The 2,500-nt window shown below is 45.1% G+C and overlaps 1 protein-coding gene across 3 annotated transcripts in view; it reads left to right on the top strand.

Annotated features, from left to right (window-relative positions):
• LOC118964944 (cell migration-inducing and hyaluronan-binding protein-like) overlaps positions 1-2,500 on the top strand; it is a 155,778-nt gene that overhangs the window by 97,433 nt on the left and 55,845 nt on the right. For all 3 annotated transcript variants that reach the window (XM_036981212.1, XM_036981214.1, XM_036981215.1), the window contains 3 exons: positions 1,074-1,169; positions 1,413-1,534; positions 2,027-2,174. In XM_036981212.1, coding sequence (XP_036837107.1) covers positions 1,074-1,169; positions 1,413-1,534; positions 2,027-2,174 — 366 coding nt within the window. The remainder of the gene's footprint in view (positions 1-1,073; positions 1,170-1,412; positions 1,535-2,026; positions 2,175-2,500) is intronic.

Below are 2,500 nucleotides of genomic sequence, written 5' to 3'. Positions count from 1 at the left end.
CAATATCTCTTTCTTTCATCCACCTCCCTCTCTCCCTTCACTTCTCACAATCTCTTACTTTCTAGAGTATCTCTCCCCTTTCTCTCTCTTTCTCTCTCTCTCTCTCTCTCTCTCTCTTACTTTCTAGAGTATCTATCCCCTTTCTCTCTCTCTCTCTCTCTCTCTCTCTCTCTCTCTCTCTCTCTCTCTTACTTTCTAGGGTATCTCTCCCCTTTCTCTCTCTCTCTCTCTCTCTCTCTCTTACTTTCTAGAATATATCTCCCCTCTCTCTCTCTCTTACTTTCTAGAATATATCTCCCCCTTCTCTCTCTCTTTCTCTCTCTTTCTTTCTAGAGTATTTATCCACTTCTCTCTCTCTCTCTTTCTTTCCAGAGTATATCTCCCCCTTCTCTCTCTCTCTTTCTTTCTAGAGTATTTCTCCCCTTCTCTCTCTCTCTCTTTCTTTCTATAGTATTTCTCCCCTTCTCTCTCTCTCTCTTTCTTTCTAGAGTATATCTCCCCCTTCTCTCTCTCTCTCTCTCTCTTTCTTTCTATAGTATTTCTCCCCTTCTCTCTCTCTCTCTTTCTTTCTATAGTATTTCTCCCCTTCTCTCTCTCTCTCTTTCTTTCTAGAGTATATCTCCCCCTTCTCTCTCTCTCTCTCTCTCTTTCTTTCTATAGTATTTCTCCCCTTCTCTCTCTCTCTCTCTCTCTCTTTCGCTCTCTATTGTACTTGTATTTCTTAGTTTACATAGTGTTATAGATGTTATAAACCAAACACCTGTCTGGACAGACAGACAAACAGACAGATGAACAGACAGACGAACAGACAGACAACAGACGGACAGCCGGGCAGACGGACAGACAACAGACGGACAGCCGGACGGACGGACAGTTAGTGGGAGAGTGAAAGAAAGAAAACACAGACTGTTAAAGTATGCTGGGCATGTCCTCTACTTACTCTGCTGACTCGTGTGTGTGTGTGTGTGTGTGTGTGTGTGTGTGTGTGTGTGTGTGTGTGTGTGTGTGTGTGTGTGTGTGTGTGTGTGTGTGTGTGTGTGTGTGTGTGTGTGTGTGTGTGTGTGTGAGAACAGGGACCAAAGCCTCCTCGGAGGCTCGTAGTTCACGCATGTTCCAGTCAGAATACGGAGAGCACTTCACCATCACCACTTCCAGCCAATGGGTGCAAGGTAACACACACTCACTTCTGACTGGCCGTCGGGGGCATGTCATCACTGTTTGAAAGCCTTTGATTTAAATTCAGCTCAACAGAGAGGGGGGGGGGGGGGGGTGGGTAGGTATTCCATGCTGTGAATTCTAGCTCCATGCACACACACACACACACACACACACACACATTCATGCACACACACACATCAACATCTTGGCAACGGTGTGTAGGAATCCCATTGAAATGAGTGTGTGTGTCACAGAGGCAGAGTGGACTGAGTGGTTTGACAGAGATGATGAGAGAGGATCAGGAGACTGGGAGAAGCTGTCTGACCTCCACAAGGCTTACCCTGACCGCCTCTGTAGCACTCCCATGGATATACAGGTAAAACACACACACACACACACACACACACACACACACACACACACACACACACACACCTGAACAGCTGGTGCCAATAGCTCTGTAGCAGCCGAATAACTTTGGAACAATAATGTGCCAAAAGAAGTCAAAGCTTAGCTTGATCTATTTCCATTTTTATTGCCTGTTATTATGATGAGGCCACAGCAGCCAGCACTGTGTGTGTGTTCACAGATACTACATTCACTCTGCCACCATGTATCCACAGTGAAGACTAAACACACACACGCACACACTGTCAGTCACTTTCTGTCTGTCATACCCACACAGTCTACTGTGACAGGAAAAAGCTCACTTCTTTCTCCTCAGAGTTTTAAACAGACATTATTTTACCATAAACAAACTGCCGTCTTGGCTTGTTGTTTGGATGTTGAAGGCAAGGCTTGTTAAGCACTGCTGTGACAAATGTAATTATTATTTTCCCTCTACCTCTTCCTTCTCTCTCTCTTCCAGGCTGAGTCCCATGATGGTGTGCCATCTAACGAGACAGGAGATGTCATCTATAAGTCTGACAGGGACTACGGCTTCGTCTGTCTCAACAAGGACCAGAGCCACGGCCTCTGCCACAACTACCGAGTACGCTTCCTCTGCGGTAAACTAGGTACGGACACCGGTCTGTAGTTGGGTGCCCGTGTGCATCTGTATGTGTGTGTGTCCACATGCATGAGTTTATGTGTGTGCCAACGGCTTTAAAAAAAAATGTTAACATTTATTTAACTCGTCAAGTAAGTTAAGAACAAATTAGAGAGAGAGAGAGAGAGATCCTTTCACAGTGTACACAATTATACCATAGTTTAGCTGACTGATTTGATTGAGGTCATTTAGGTGTGTGTGTGATATCCTTTAGCCTGTAGATTGAATGTGGTTTGATGAAGGTGTGGGGCATTCCTCTATTAGTCCATTAGTACCATGTCGATCTAACACCGT

This window comes from Oncorhynchus mykiss, chromosome 6 (assembly GCF_013265735.2).
Source record: "Oncorhynchus mykiss isolate Arlee chromosome 6, USDA_OmykA_1.1, whole genome shotgun sequence".
NCBI lineage: Eukaryota > Metazoa > Chordata > Actinopteri > Salmoniformes > Salmonidae > Oncorhynchus > Oncorhynchus mykiss.
Note: the sequence above shows the minus strand (reverse complement) of the source record. Positions and strands in the feature narration are given on the sequence as shown.